The following is an 11,883-nucleotide window of genomic DNA, read 5'->3' as shown; positions in this document are numbered from 1 at the left end:
TATTTTAAATTTTTTTAACTTGGGAATCTTTTGAATTGCAGGCATTAGAAGAGCCGACGAAGGCTGCTGGTGTGACTGAAGGCACTACTTTGGACGCCCATTCAGAGGTAATGCTGTTTTACCTCTCAAGTCTTTATTTGAAAACAAAAAGCAAAGGTTAAGTGGGTGATCCATTCTCCTTTTTCAGATGTGCTCCCCTGCCCAGCTTAGACAACAAACAGAAGAGCTGTGTGCTGTCATTGATCAAGTCCTGCAGGACCCATTGACAATGGTAACCTACCAGTATGTGGGATTGATTTTTCAATACCCTTCGTTTTGTCTCATCGTTAATAAGTTTGTTCTCTGTCAAAAATAACATTCCAGCGCCGATGTGAATCTTCTCCAAGTTTCCTGCAGATGAACACAGAGTCAGATGTTGGCAAGGTAGGTGAATAAACTCACATGCAAAATGCTCTTTCCAAGTAGACATCAGATGACAACAAATGAGAAAATGGAAAGATGTAGTTTAAAGTTGTTTTTGTGAACAAATGTGAGTTAAATTTCACAATGCAGCCATACCAGTCATTGCCTGCTGATTTATTTTATTAGGACAATCCTCAGAGATAATTTAAGGACCAGCTCTAATGGAGTGCAATTGATATCTTTGAGTAAAAAGGAAATAATAGTTGAAACAATAAACACCTCAAGAAAACTTTAATGTATTTTATTTTCAGATATCTCATGAATCTTTCTGGAGAACTGAATTTGAGCAATTAATAACATCACAATGATGAAAATCTCACTGTTAGTCCTTCATTCTTTACTGTTGATATATTTGTTTATTTTGTATAAGGTGTCGACAACATTGCAGAGAGCAGCTGGACGTGAAACCAGATATGTAAGTATTTTTATAACTATGTGTTTGACATGAATAAATGTTTAATTCCATAGGTTTTGAAGGTCATCTTGCTAATGCATTTGATTTGCTGGCACATAGCTGATGTAGGAATAGCGTGAGGAGGTGTTCTCTGTACAAAATGAGTTCATTAAGGCATATGTGATTGAGACCTGAAATGTCTTATTTCTGATCAAATCTTTCACGACTGGAATTTCTTCAGTGCGGTGTCTATTGATATTTCTACCTATGCAAATATGATTTTATAATTGAATTGTCCACAGAATCCTTTGTTGTTTTTTGTTTCAAGTGTGGGTCAAGAAGTCAGTTATTTATCTGTACTGTAGGAGATTTGCTTCTGAAGATGTGTTTTGGCTCTTGCCTATCTATCAGTTTGGGATTCACTCAGTTTTTTTCCTTCCAAGGTAAAGAGATGACTGAAAACCCACTACTTAATCTGATGAACAAAAGGTGTTTTCTGACATGTACACATTCCAACGTGCAAAGAAAACTTCTATATCGAATCACCAGTTAAACTATTACAATGTTAAATCCAGTTAACATTCTAATTTACACAAGCTCTAATAGTTACTGCAGGTTCTATATTTTACTTCTAGCTCATCTAGTCATGTGGCGAGATATCTGAGCTTACTATTCATCATTCAGGCTTTCTACTGAATCTCAGTCAAAGCAGTGCTAACAAAAGCAATAAAGGCCATTTAGTTTTATGCTAGCAGAGTGCTTGACTGATCAATTCAATTTTGCTTCTTGAATGTAGTGGCATGCATATTTTATTACATACTGTGATTTTTACTTGACAGATTGTGCTGGCTCATAGTAATTAGAAAATATATTAGAAGAGTGCTTTTTAATGAAATAAAAGAGCGCGTTTCAGATGTAGCCTGTGAGAAAAGAATATATATTACTACCATTTCAGCACATTTCTTCAGGACCCAAAACAGTGTCTGAAATATACCTACAAACACATTTAGACATCCAACTTACCTGAGTAGGAACAGTTTGATTTTTTTCACTTGCATAGAAAATCACCCTTAAAAACTTTATCTTCCCAATCTTCCCTGTAACATTTTAAACAACTGACACAAACCAGTATTTGGGAATAACGCAAAGACAAAGACTAACCCTTCTTATACATTGTACAAAAGACTGAATTGTTTTTGTCTGACAATAAATCTGATCACTGTGCTAACAGACCATGCTTTCCACGCCGCGCTGTGTGGGCTGACTTTGGTGTGACCAGGCTCTTATGGAGTGTCACCATGCGCTGCAGCAACGTCAAAGAAGGGGTGAACCAGGTGTTCCCACTGGGCCCTGGACATCACAGCTCTTTCCTCTTTCTTCCTCTGCTTCCTTGTTAGAACACAAAAGGGCTGCCCATTTTGAACCAGTCTAACAGTGTCTCTGGTAGAAATCAGGAACTGAATACAACACAATCAGGACCGTGATGTCAAACAGTGAGTTTCCCCAGGAGATTCCCAGCCCTATGTTGTGTCATGTGAGCTGTATTGGAAAAATGATCTTCAGCCAGCCTTTCCTTACCAAATTTTTTTCTTTTAGAAGTAGTACTTTTTCTTCATGCAAATTAATTTTTCTAGACATAATTAATATGGTTATTAATATTTATATATACATGATGTCTGATATTGAGACACTTGTCAAAATCATTGAATCATAGAATAGTTTGGGTTGGAAGGGACAATTAATTTCATCTAGTTCCAAACTCCCTCCTATAGGCAGGGATACCTCCCACCAGATCAGGTTGCTCAAAGTCCCATCCAGTCTGGCCTTGAATGCTTCCAGGGAGAGGGCATCCACATTCTCTGTGGGCAACTTGTTCCAGTGTCTCATCACCCTCACAGTAAATAATTTCTTCCTGCTATCTAGTCTAAATCTACCCTCTTCCAATTTAAAACTACTTCCCCTCATCCTGTTGCTACCCATCCTTATTAAAAGTCCCTCCCCAGCTTTCCTGTAGACTCCCTTCAGGTGCAGGAAAGACACTATAAGGTCTTCTTGGGGCCTTCTCTTCTCAAGGCTGAAGACCCCTCTCTCAGCCTGTCCTTGTAGTAGGGGAGGTGCTCCAGCCCTCTGATCAGCTTTGTAGCACTCCTTTGGACCTGCTCCAACAGGTCGATGTCCTTATGTTTGGGGATCCAGAACTGGACGCAGTATTCCAAGTGGATTTCACGAGAATAGAGTAGAAGGGCAGAATCACCTCCCTCAACCTGCTGGTTACATTTCTCTTGGTGGAAAATGTTATTTTGAGGGTGATTTGAGTTAAAAGAAAAATTCTAGCTTGTTTATGATTCAGGGATAGAAAAATTTGTCATAATCTTAAAGTAGTACAAATTTATATGTGTATGTATATAGAACTTGAAACATTATTTCGATAGGTTGTATAAAACAGTAAACTACACAAAAATGTTGAAGTATCTTGCCATTTTACGATTAAAGCGGCAATTAAAATTTGTCTTGGCTGTTGTTAGTCTTCATCTTCATACTCATTTCAGAATCTTGTAAGGATGTAAATAATAATACAAATGGCAAGAGAGCTTGAAAAAATTATTGAAAAGAATCTGATAGTGAAATGACAGCTGACAAAATACTATACTTTTCATTTAACAGCTTTTTAAATGGTATTGTCTTTGATATGGTCCTACTCACTATTTTACATTGTGTTTCTCTGTTGGCTTCTGGGGTGGTGCATGGTAACAGTTGAGTCATGGCCTGAACCACTGATTGGGTGACTAGGGAATGGACCCAGTCAGCCCTGGGAGCACAGGTGAAGGCAATTCACCTGTGTGACCGGAAGGGGTGGAGCCTGGCTGCACCCTTAAACCCTACTTAAGGGCTGACTGGCACTGGGGAAGGATCTCTGGTTGGAGAGTTATCCTTCTGGATTTTTCTTCCTTTGTTGCTATAATCACAATGATATTGTATGTAATACTGTATTTGTTCACTTTTTTTTGCAGGCCAACCTTTACAAATCAACACCTGTGGTAGCAGAGAGTCAGATGGTATGTATTCCACAAATCTTTGATGCTGGCTTTCAAAATCTGTACAAGATGAAATCTGAAATAATTATTATTTACTTAATCCTTTGAAGGAAGTTACAGGCAATATCTTTCCACAAAGTGGCATTGCATCTTATATAACTGCACTGTTTTTTTCTGTATCAAGCACATACCTGTTTTAAGGACCTGTAAATTCTACCATTATTTGCAAATCCATGGACTAAATGACAAAGTTGAGAGTCCTAGTGAGTCATGACATGTACCACAACTATAGGATCTACTACTCTTCATTGGTCAGGAAAAAAAAACAAGTAGGTGAGAATTTCCCCATTCCATTTTACCTAAGGCCATCCTTGGGACTTCCTGAATCAATTTCTTCTGTTTACTAGGCTTTGACAAGTTCTTCTCTTATGATTTTTTTCCAATTACTTTTAAAATTTTGTTATATCTAGGTCTCTGCAACATTCTGTAGCATCAAGATTTACTTTTTAATTATGCCTTATGTGAAATGGTACTTCATGTATTTGTTTTAAAGCTAGTGCTTGATCTCAGCTGCTGTACTGAAATGGAAAATAATTATTCTTTTATGATTTTCTAGGTATTAACCACAGCACTCTTTCAGTCATTTTTTCTCTGTACTGAAAACTCAAAGTGGCTTAACCAGTCTTTGAGATGTACAGATGTTCATCTGGATAATCCTGTCCTTCTTGTTATCTTTTTCAGGCTTTTCTTTTTAAGACTGGGAGAGTAAAACCATAAGCCACTCTTGTCTAGCTCTGAATACTACATTTCCTGTTCACACAAAGATGTGATAACGTTCTTTACTGTTATTTCTATTCATTTCTTAATGATTCCTTGTAGTTTATGCAGTTCTTACCTGTACAGAGTAGTGAGACAATGTTTGCTTAGAAATGTATACAATAAATACAAGAGATATTTTCTGAGTAGTGAGGGCTAGTTTCTGAGTTAACTAGTTAGTTCATCACTGCATGTGTAAATTTAGGACGTTATTTTTTTTTTTTTAGGGCGTTTATTTTCTCTCCTACGAATGTATCAGTGTTGAATTCAATTAGGTCTCTCCTGTCTTTTTGTCACTGAATCACTCAGTATCATAGCATTTATCTGCACTTCTTTGCACAGAATTTTCTTTTTATAACTCTAAATGATTCAATATTACTAGTAAACATTGTCACCTTTCTAGCCACTCTCTTGTGTCTGATCTATAATTATAGTTCAAAACCCACATTCCAGAACACATCTCTGAGGATATCCGTTTGTCACTTCATTCCGCTATAAAATTTAAACCTTTATTCTGACTGTTGCTTCCTATCCTTCAAAGTGGCCCATAGGATATGTTCTCTTTTACTTCTCAGTAGTTTTGTTTCCTAAGTGGCCCTTGGTGAAAGACATTCCTCAAAGCCTTTCAAAATCCAGGTGGAGCATCTCCGTACCTCCACTGAACTTTATGTTCTGTGATGGACCTTCATAGATGATGCAGGATAAGTGATTTTGGGGTGCATTCTGAACCCATAATCTTGAGTCTTTGCTCTGTATAATTTGACACTGGAGCCACAACCATAGGATGGCAGCTCGTCACTACAAAACAGTTATGATGTTTTATTACCACTTTTCAGTGCTGTTGTAGGATGGCCAACACCTTCCTTGGCAATACTCAGCTTTAACTTGCTTCTCACTGAGGATGATTTTAACACCCCCTACCAAAGGAAGAGTTCAAGCTTTTACTTGTGGAGTGACGATTTTGTATAGCTTGGTAGGTAGCTAATAAAGCATTTCAAATTCTGGTTACTGGCTGATGTCTGCCACTCTTTCAATAGAGTCATACATAAACATATGACTCACTCAGCACTTGAGTGCACAATGTCTTTTAGAAAATGCTTCCTTAAAAGCAATTATATAGTGTGCTTTTGGAAGAGGTTTTCTGCCTAAGGAGCATAGCTTTTGCTTGATGATTTCAGGTACATTTTTTCCTGGTATTTTTAATTGCGTAGTTATATGGTGCACAGAGGAGTGTTGGAAGGCCACGTGTCCTTTGCCTACCGAATAATGACTTGATATAACTGTTTCCATTTATATACTTACATATTTTTGTTTGTTTTTGTGTGGAAGCCTAGAAGTCTTTCATTTTTTCAGACTCTTCTTGGAAGTCTTGGAGAGGGCAAATATTAAGTGAATCCTACAAAGAAATAATCTTTAGCTATGGATTATAAGTTCACTAAATAACACTATATCTTTCACAAAGTTAAGGTTCTTAAACATTTCTTACTATGTTCTTAATGCATTGCAACAGTCATTACTTTGCCTTAAAAAAAAATATAGTGACCTCATGGCTTATTTTATTTTCAGTTGAATTTCATCTTTCACATTTGATGATGATGCTTGTGGAAAGGAGCGAGGTGACATAGCACAAAGCTAAGGGAAGCTGCCTAGGCTTTAGTGTTTCCAGACATTTTGTGCTCTTTCCTACCTCTGCCTCCTCCCACTCAGCCCCTAGTATGGCTCTGCAGATTCTTTCCTAGGGCAGGGGCCCAAACAGAAGACCATCCACCTCGCACAGCCGTTCTCTTGCCATGTTCTTGCTGGAAGACAGCAGATATTATTGCAAGGAAATCCATAGCTTAGTTTGCATGGTACATCCAGCAGTTTCAGCTCCCTTATTTTGAGCTTAATTTTCTAACACTATTCAAAACACTTCAGTTGTATGAGCTTTACATTTTCTGCTACACTTAGAGATTCACTTTTGATGATGGGTTGATGCTGATGTACTTTCATATGACTGTAGCAAGGAGCCACCTTTCCTCCAGGCCTTTGTGGGCTGTTCTTTTTTTTTTTCCAGAAGCTTGCTGTGTGGCACTAGTGAGCATAAAGTGCCAAACACCCACCTAGCAAAGAAAAATGTTTCCATCCAGATGGTAAGGCAAGAAACCCACTGCCTCCTCAAGCAATGGGACAGGAATTTATGCCTGGGATGGTTAATAATGAATAAGGTCACTTTTTGTCCTCCTCCCTTTGTCTAAAGATCTGGGATGTGATACGTAGAAGCTCATGCTTAATTATGACTAAATTATTCTAGAGATGCTTTTTTTTCCCCAAATGTACTGCCTAGGTGTATTGACCTTGACAATAGGCAGCATGGTGTTACTAACTGCACCACAGCTAATTTCATAATAAATCTAATAGTCAGTTGAGCTGCTGCTTTGTATTTTTTATACACTGCTGGATGCTGAGGATGGAAGGTGTAACAGTGCCTATGTTTCAGTCCCATCTGGGCAAGGCAAGCAGCCCATCTGGACTGCAGCCACAGTGGGAGCTCAGCAGCAGTTCTGTTTTTATCTACATCAGTAGTGCCAGCCCTCGTTTTCCATGGTGTAGTCATAAGAAGAATCTAATTGAGTTACTTGGAAGTTTAAATTAAGTTACAGAGCCCCACAGTACTTCAGTATTTACATATCCCAGAGAGAATGCGTGCATTTTTATCTCCCCTCTCTTTTTTCCCTTACTGAAGAAGTTGTCTATTTTAAAATTATCCTCTTGCCCCTGTTTAGAGTTTATGCCACAATCCATACGTCAGACTCTAAGAATTCTGCAACTTAGAGATATATTAAATTTACAAGTAAATTGTCAATTGTTTTAGTTAGCTAAAAGTTAACCAAGATTTTTTTCTTGACTAAATAATCTGATTTGTCTGAAATGAGATGTGTCAGCCATCCATACTGATTAAATTCCCTTAGCTTGTGTTTTTCTAAGTGAATTTTTAAAGATACTGTGAAAATGCAGTGTAAAATCACTGGTATTTGTTTCCTGAAATAATTTCTTCTAAAATGTTGCTACCTGTGTGTATGTTAACCACATCACTCATTGCTTTTCCTTGTTTTGCAGTTACTTTTTTGTGAAGCCCAGAATAGCAATTGCAATTGGAAAACAGGAGTGTGGCTGTGCATAAAGTGTGACTTGATGAACTTATCAAGATGCAGCTAGCAAAAACTAGATACAATAGTTTGATGGCCCAGCATTTATTTTTATGGTAGCAACAAAACAGATGTCAGTGATGAGCTTGTGTACTTAAAGCAGCTCCTGCTACTTTTGTCTGTAGACTGTATTAAAAGTAGGTGAGGTAGCATGAAGCCTATATTAGTCTGGTGAAATGTGTTATTTATATGAATACATATATATTTAAATGTAGTTACCGGAGCCTCAATGGAATTGACTTATCTAACAAATATTCCACAAATTATAAAGCATTTTATTTCCATCCCTTTGTCAAGACAAAACCTGGTGTCATTCGTCCTGTGCTAGTGAAAGGGAAGAGTGCACAGCAAAAGGAGGAGCTCTATCAACCCAACCCTTTTAAAAAGTACCTAGAAGAGATCAGTGATGGAGATATTGAGCAGGTGAGTATCTCTCACTCTGAGGGACTTTGTAGTCTTAGTTATTTTCTATAAACCTGATGGGGTAGACTTAGATCTTCATTTTTATTGTGGTCTCTTGTTTTGGTAAAGTGAATTGTAAAGAAAGTGCACAGCAAGTGATTCAATGAAGGGTGCTCAGCTCCTGGAGGAGCATCTTCAGGCTGGAAGGAAGCATCTAGACTTTCTTCAGGGATATCTTTTTGACAGCCTGGAAAACCATCTGTTGAGGAAGTAGCCTTTTAATGATGTTCATAGGAAACACCACATAAAATGAAGAGGAAATTCTGTTCTGGGCTGTGAAGCAAGTGTCTGGATCAGATCTGTAAGAAAGTGCTTACTCCATCTGGGGTCCAGATCTGAGCAATCTCCAAAGCGAGATGAGAACAAGGACTGAACAAGATTCTCTCTTTTCTTCCCAAGGAAGACTATGAAGGAGACCAAGTGAGATTTCCATGTAATTCTCTAGTATGCAGGTCTACGTTCAGGTCCCTCAGTAGCTTGAGGGAATCACTCTTCTACTGCACATGGTGAAGGGGCACAAATGAGTAGCCCATGGGGAAGCAGAAATGCTTCCTTCTCCCACAGACCATAAGATCACTTTGCAAAAAAAACATCTTGAGCTTCCCTAGCTTCTATGAGGCATTACATCAGAGTAAACACTGATAAGTAGTTCTGTTGGCCTTTTCTTGCGCATTCATGTTTGTATGCGTTATTATGAATTAAACCTTAACAGAAAGACATATTCAGATGTTTGTGTAGGAGTTATTATTAACCTCTCCAATATGCTCTGAATTTTCCATCTGGAAAATAGCAAAATGAAGCCAATAGTTCTCTCACCAGACATGATATGAATAAAATACAATACTACTGAATTTCTCATTTCTGTTCCTTTCCAGTTATCTTAGAGAGATTTTTAGCAATGACAATCCTCTCTTCTTTCAATTTATTACTGAAATTTTTAAAGGTTTTCATTTCTGTTCTTTCTACTCTGACATTTCTGAATTGTACTGCAGCAATATAAACAGGGGAAATCAATCTGATCTGTAGAATCGATAGATTCTAACAATATATACTAGTGGTACTAGAAGTCTTCTTGTCCTTCAGATTTCTACAGAATGTCAAGTATCTCTGAAGTATAAAAGTATATTTTTAACTACAGGTTGTGTTTGCAGACAGAATAAGTTTTCAGTGAGAGATAAAACACTCACATCTATTCTTCATTTGTATTAATAGCATTTGTGGTGACTTTGTGATTAAAAAGTCATTTTTTCTTGTTACTCTTCAGATATTAAGTTATGAAAGTAGCAAGATTTTAAATATTAAAAATAGTATTAAAAACTTTTTTTAAAACATAACATTGCAGCCACTTATTTTGACTCCAAGCATACAAATATCTTACATATATATATATCTATCACACTTACATATCAAGACTCCAAACTGCCTAAAGGGCAGAACTGATGTTGTCAGAGAAGACATAAAATGAAGTCTCTCTGGACAGAACAAGCTCTCTGACAGTTCACTACCCTTTAGAGAGACAAATCTGTTCTTCCAGCTCTCTCTGCTTCTGACAGAAAGTCTTCATTTTTGCATCCCTCCCCTTGACCAGTCTGTATATTTCAGAGCTAAATCAACTTTGTAACATGGCTGTAAATTAACACAGCAGAAAACATCAACTCAAACCAAAGAGTGTTTTCTGCTGGCATAGTGAGGTGATGGATTAATTTTTTTGAGTATTTATAAGAAAAGATCTTTCCAAGGTCAGGAAGGACAAGAGAGAACTGGAAACAAGGCCACACCTTTTGGGAGCAAGAAGTGATCAGTTTGGCTCCTCCACGTCATGGACCCTTACCCGCTCACTGTTCACTTTTAGGGGATGGGCACTTCTGCTTGTTTTCTGACATTTGAAGGTAACTGTGGAGTCAAACCAACTTGCATTCATTTTGGTAAATTCTTTTTGGACACCAGTTACCCTGGCATGGTTGACCTTACTTGAAAGCAGACTTACAAAATCCTAAGTCCACAACTTCTCAGAGTTACTGTACATATTTGTGGAAATTGGTATTATCTGCCATTTTTGGTATTATGTGACATTTTGTAAATTTCAAGTTTCTAAGTGTGCATGATATAAATTAGATATGGAAACATATTACTGAAGCACTGAGAGTGTAATAAATGCATGAATATATGTGGTTGTTATAACAAAAGCCAAACATTATCTTATGTAAATATACGTACATATTTCAATAATGAACTAGTGTACTTTCTAAATGGAAAAATTAATTTCATTACGAAAGTTTTGCTTCCTTTATTTAAAAGAATTGATATGTTTTAAAGTACAGATAAGTATTCTTCTCCTATTGTATTTCCCAGATTAGGATAAGAATAAGTACGTTTACATGCTGGTGTATTTGGTTTTTTTTTTTTTTTTTTTTGAGATCTCTACTGAGACATCTGTTATGAAAAAGATACTGCTTAGGTCTTGATTCAGATGGACACACTGGCTTAACAAAAACTCATTTGGTCTGTGTGAGGAAAAAGTATACAATTCTAGTGGTGTTTTAATATAATAATAATAATAATAATAATAGCCAAATGTGGGGAAAACTCTGAAGTGCTGAACGTCACAGGACATGGTCATGATTTCAGCTCTTGTCCGTCAGAGTAAGTTTATGGTACTGATATAAGATTTTTATTTATTTATTTATTTATTTATTTTGAGTGGAGGAGAAATTTGGTGCCACAAACAAACTGTTCACAGTCTTCCAGTATCTCTAAAGCTCTGCTGGGTGATTTTTAGTATCTATAAAAGGGCTGCAACACTGTCTGTAGAACTGGGCTCAGAGAACAGCATAAACAATGCAGTATTCATCTCCAACTGTAGGTTTGTTAGCTTATGAGGATATGTAGCAATGTGTTCTTGTAGCACAGAAGGTCAACTCCATCCCTTACTGCATCAAAAGTAGTGCAGCCAGTGGGGTGATGGAGGTAATTAAAACCTCCAACTTAGAAGTTGGAGTTTTTTTGCTGGAGTACCAGAGCTGTTCCACTTGTACTTGAGTAAGGGCTTAGTGAGTACTTATTTCCAAGGGCAAAACTCCTTATCCCATCTCTCATTTCTTTTCTTTTTCCTTTTTTTTTTTCTTTTGAGATTTTTTCCAGTCATGCTACAAGCTTCACCTTTTAATATTTCTATTCTTCCTTTCTGTACGCATTTTCTTTCCTTTTTCTTTCAAATACCATTAATGACAGCAGGGTTCCATATGGCATCATCTTTGTTAACTTCTTGCTCCTGATTTTTCTTAGACCTCTGCAGTACTTCCCCTCCCTACTTGACCTGCCAATGTGACCTTGAGAACTGGTAGCCATGTGGGTGGCATTGGGTTTGAGACATAATGAAGCAGACAGCTATAAGTGCTGACCTTCCCTGTAAGTGCTTTACCTCCCTATGCTGAACACAGTTTTTTTTTTTTGCATGACAGAGTAGCTTGTTTGTTTTTTACTTCATTGATAAGTCTTGCCATGTGGAAAAAGACATCTCACTTTT

At 37.2% G+C, this 11,883-nt stretch overlaps 1 protein-coding gene across 5 annotated transcripts in view; it reads left to right on the top strand.

Moving 5' to 3' along the window:
- LOC100543404 (muscular LMNA-interacting protein-like) overlaps nt 1-11,883 on the top strand; it is a 33,968-nt gene continuing 22,085 nt past the window's right edge. For 4 of the 5 annotated variants that reach the window (XM_010707814.2, XM_010707813.2, XM_019613212.2 and 1 more), the window contains exons 1-6: nt 1-107; nt 188-271; nt 364-423; nt 833-877; nt 3,868-3,912; nt 8,193-8,318. In XM_010707814.2, coding sequence (XP_010706116.1) covers nt 188-271; nt 364-423; nt 833-877; nt 3,868-3,912; nt 8,193-8,318 — 360 coding nt within the window. In that variant the 5' untranslated portion in view covers nt 1-107. Of the gene's footprint in view, nt 108-187; nt 272-363; nt 424-832; nt 878-3,867; nt 3,913-8,192; nt 8,319-11,642; nt 11,734-11,883 lie in introns of those variants that run through there. The other variant, XM_010707815.3, reaches the window with a different exon arrangement.

The sequence above is a fragment of the Meleagris gallopavo genome, chromosome 2, assembly GCF_000146605.3.
Source record: "Meleagris gallopavo isolate NT-WF06-2002-E0010 breed Aviagen turkey brand Nicholas breeding stock chromosome 2, Turkey_5.1, whole genome shotgun sequence".
Taxonomy (NCBI): Eukaryota; Metazoa; Chordata; class Aves; order Galliformes; family Phasianidae; genus Meleagris; species Meleagris gallopavo.
This window is presented reverse-complemented; position numbering and strand designations above follow the sequence as displayed.